Source organism: Teleopsis dalmanni, chromosome 2 (assembly GCF_002237135.1).
Source record: "Teleopsis dalmanni isolate 2A chromosome 2, ASM223713v2, whole genome shotgun sequence".
NCBI classification, from domain to species: Eukaryota; Metazoa; Arthropoda; class Insecta; order Diptera; family Diopsidae; genus Teleopsis; species Teleopsis dalmanni.
This window is the reverse complement of record NC_051847.1, coordinates 34,578,792-34,582,554: the sequence shown is the minus strand read 5'-3', so window position 1 is coordinate 34,582,554 and position 3,763 is coordinate 34,578,792. Positions and strand designations below refer to the sequence as shown.

The window sequence follows — 3,763 nt, the reverse complement described above, 5'->3', positions numbered from 1 at the left end:
GTTTTATATCTGCTGATAGTTTTACCTAATTCGTCTGTTAGTTCAGACCCCACTCCATCGGACTACCAATAATTTTGGTCAATGGAGTATACTCTCTCGAAAATGCGATGCATTTCAATAGAAGGTATCAAAAATTGGTCCGATTCAGTTTTAAAAGCTGTTCTCTTGTTTTCTTATTATTTTTTTAAGAAAATATTATAGTTGTTAATGAACACTACATTAAATAACGTGTTTTTATTTTAATCATTAATCATTTTAGAAAAAATATAACACCCACCATATATGATTTTTTTTAAACTTATTGTAAGACCTAATTTTTGTTGTTGGTACACAACTTAGAAATACAGAAGGATGCGATGGAAGTATTTAAGAGTTCAAGCTAAGGCTTGATTATTTTGAATTTCTCAAATATAAATCTAAAAAGATAACTTATTTTGCTAAGTGATTGTTGGATTTGAGGGTACTTACAAAGCAAACTTTATCTATAAGGATTTAGTGTCCAATTATTTTTCTAGTGTATGAAATTAATTTTTTTGCGTAATTTATACATGCAGATAGTTTAGTCATCCTTCCTGCTCGCAAAGATATATATAATATAATGCAGTTCACTTCTTTTTATATCTCTCTCTCTCATTTGGCATCTCGTTCTTTCTAAGACTATCTATTCTCCGTGCAATGTGTTAAGGCAACAATTTATGAGCACTTAATCAATCGAATTCTGTATCTTAAACTGATCGGTTATATTATGTGAGTTATTGAAGTATTTTTTCTAAAAGCCACGTATATACTTGGTTTTTAGACAAAAGAGAGAATAACTAAGTGATAAATAAAATACAAATAAATTATAATTACTGTAGATTAAAATTTTAACAATTTAATACCTAATAAAAACTAAATTAATTTTGCACTATTAAATTATTTTAACTTTCTAGAAAATGGAATCACCAATTGATATTGGCGAGAGAGCAAACGATGCAGCTAATGTGAGTATCAAAAAAAAAATTATAGGTAGGGCGTTAACTTTCATTACTCATTAGTTTTATTTTAATAGTTTGTTTCCATTATGCTTCGTACTACTGATGACGGTATCGATGGTATCTTCGTAACCCCATTTGGGACCCTTGTCTGTGTAGATCAAGCAACAAATCAACAAATAATTGAAATACAAGGATGGCTTTATGACTTTAAAATCTTTTTGGAGCAAGAGTATGTTTGGCCAGCTGATACGGACATTTCTAGCTATGGTAGCTATTGTGAGGTCACCTTCACGGCTTTACGTGCCTTTATCGATTATCACATTGGAAAGGCTACAGGAGGCATAGACTAAATTGCCTCTCCAGATATGCAGCAAATCAATCTATTATTAATTTCATTATATTTGTAATGCAATCTGAAATTTAACGAATAAAAATATTCGAAATATAAAAGACAATTTTTTTTTAACACAAAGTGGTAGATTTCAATTACGTAGTGTTTATTACAGTGCAAAATAAAAAGGTGGTGGTGAAGTGTAACAGATTTTCATCACCAATCTGTTTTCATTTAGAATTCTCATTGAGTTTAATTTTTTTTTGTGATAAAAAAAAATAATGTAATGTAGAAGTTATACAAAAATACGTTTATATATGTTTATTCCTTCGTTACGAAAGATTTAATATAATAAAAAATATATGACAAAAAAAATTCACTCTATTGTAAGAACGTTTGCATTTTATTAATTTTATGAGCGTAGATTTATGTTAGGTACGGTTGTCACATGCGGTACTTAAGTACCAAAATTAGTACATAATATCTGTATACCTATGTATGATTGAAACTAATACGATTTTATGTATTGATTTGGTTAAAATATTGCGGCTGCGAAAGGTAAAGGATTTGGATCGGAATGGAATTTAAGATCTTAAATAATATTTTGTTATGCAAGAAAATATTTGATAAAATATATATGCATTATGTATGATCAGCAAAATATAGAACGACTATTTAAATAATAAAAATTCTTATGAATAAAAAGACTTGTAGTTTCTATATCTTCTGTACATTTCATATATATTGTATTTTCTTTTTAAAAGGTAATAGATAGAAATTGGACCTTTTTTTACAGAAAGGGTATATTTTTGTATCTATTTTGGTACAGAATAGAATTTTGAAGTGGCAACCGTGGTTAGGGCCATGTGTTTCGAGCACAGCATGAGTAAAATTGTTGTTGCTTTCAATGCAAATTATAAAATTGAGAGAGAGAGAAAAAACTATATGTGGGTTCCAATTTCGACATGAGGGCAGGGCTATTTGTGCCTCGGTACTTGGGCAAAGCAGTGTTGGTTAGTAAAAAATTTCAAAATTTTGCCTTAATGCCGGGGCACAAATACGCCGACTCTCATGCCGGCGTTTGAACGGCCATATTGTTTTTTCTCTCATTCTCAAATTTAAAACTTGCATTGAAAACAACAACGATTGTATTCATGGCGTGCCCGAGACACTGCATAACCACGGTTGCCACTTATGGTACTTTAATACCAAAATTGGTACATTTTTTTTCGTTTGGTACTCATGTTCAAAAAATGGTACATTTTTGACGACCCAACTTTATTGTGGATATTTTCAATTAATTTCTTTTATAAATGCAACTTTGCACTATTTTATATTTTGTTCATTTATAACACTATGAAAAACACAGAACGAAAAAAAAAAAAGGTTCAACAAAATTTTGGACCTTTTTTTTGCAGAAATGGTACCTTTTTAAACCAATTTTGGTACAGGAAAAAATTTTCAAGTGGCAACCGTGTGCATAACTTGACCGTTAGTTTAGTTGTATCAGAGATTAACTAATATGAATTTAGAGATATTAGGAATACTTATAGCACAAAAATGCTTTTAATTTTTTATTTATATAAGTAATAAATTATATAATTTAATTACAATTTCTATTTCCTATTTAGTCTAATTTTTTTACCTCTTGTTTACTTTAATGCAATCAAGTAATGAAGTTTACTTAAAACTGCCAACAGCACTGTGGAAGAGGTTATACTTATCATACACAGGGGAATGGTTAACGAATTGTTTACAATAAAATATTTGTCTCGGACAAATAAATAAATATATTTATTACAAAATAAACAAAAAGTACAAAGGAAAAAATTTACCTATGAATATCCGTAAGTAAAAGTATCTAAAAACTTGTAGTAAACACGCTCAATTATGGTAAATAAAATTTTCATATAAGAATTTTTTATTTTTGTTTTATTTAATTTTAATTTTATTTAGAAGTTTACCCAAGTAAGATATTTATTATAAAAGCTAAGCAAGCAAACTAACAAACAGATGAACCTGCCTGGAATATAAAAACATTATGTGTGTATTTGTACATGTGTGATAAGACAAGCAATCATATAATAAACAAAATAAAAGGAATTTAATATATTTGTGTATATCAATGGATGAATCAATGGATCTACACAAGTACTACAAAATGAAAAAAAAATATTTTTTCTAGTCACGTCCATTTTCAATCAAGTGGCATCATCAACCACATCGTTAGTCTTGGCACACACAGCATTGAACTGATAATAAGAAGAAGGCACATGTCTATTTCATATGCTCTATTGCTTACCTTTACCGATACGAGTATCATGTACTGGTACTGGTACTGGTAATACGTGTGGTGTGAGAAGAGTTCATGGCTTAGCCAAAGGAAATCGAAATCGAAAAACTATTGGAACCACAAAAAGTTTTTGAATGTTTGATTTCAAAAAATATGTGCGTT

General features: G+C 29.2%; 1 protein-coding gene across 1 annotated transcript; it reads left to right on the top strand.

Moving 5' to 3' along the window:
* The first annotated feature begins 708 nt into the window (after nt 1-708).
* LOC119679415 lies at nt 709-1,406 on the top strand. The gene is made up of 3 exons (XM_038091759.1): nt 709-747; nt 933-983; nt 1,052-1,406. Exons 2-3 carry the CDS (start codon nt 936-938, stop codon nt 1,325-1,327), a joined length of 324 nt encoding a protein of 107 aa, XP_037947687.1. The 5' UTR covers nt 709-747; nt 933-935; the 3' UTR covers nt 1,328-1,406.
* The last annotated feature ends 2,357 nt before the right edge of the window (nt 1,407-3,763 follow it).

Coding starts and splice junctions, on each gene's coding strand:
- LOC119679415 (XM_038091759.1), top strand. CDS start 936: ATGGAATCACCAATTGATATTGGCGAGAGAGCAAACGATGCAGCTAAT. Junction 984..1,051: donor GAGCAAACGATGCAGCTAAT/GTGAGTATCAAA, acceptor TTATTTTAATAG/TTTGTTTCCATTATGCTTCG.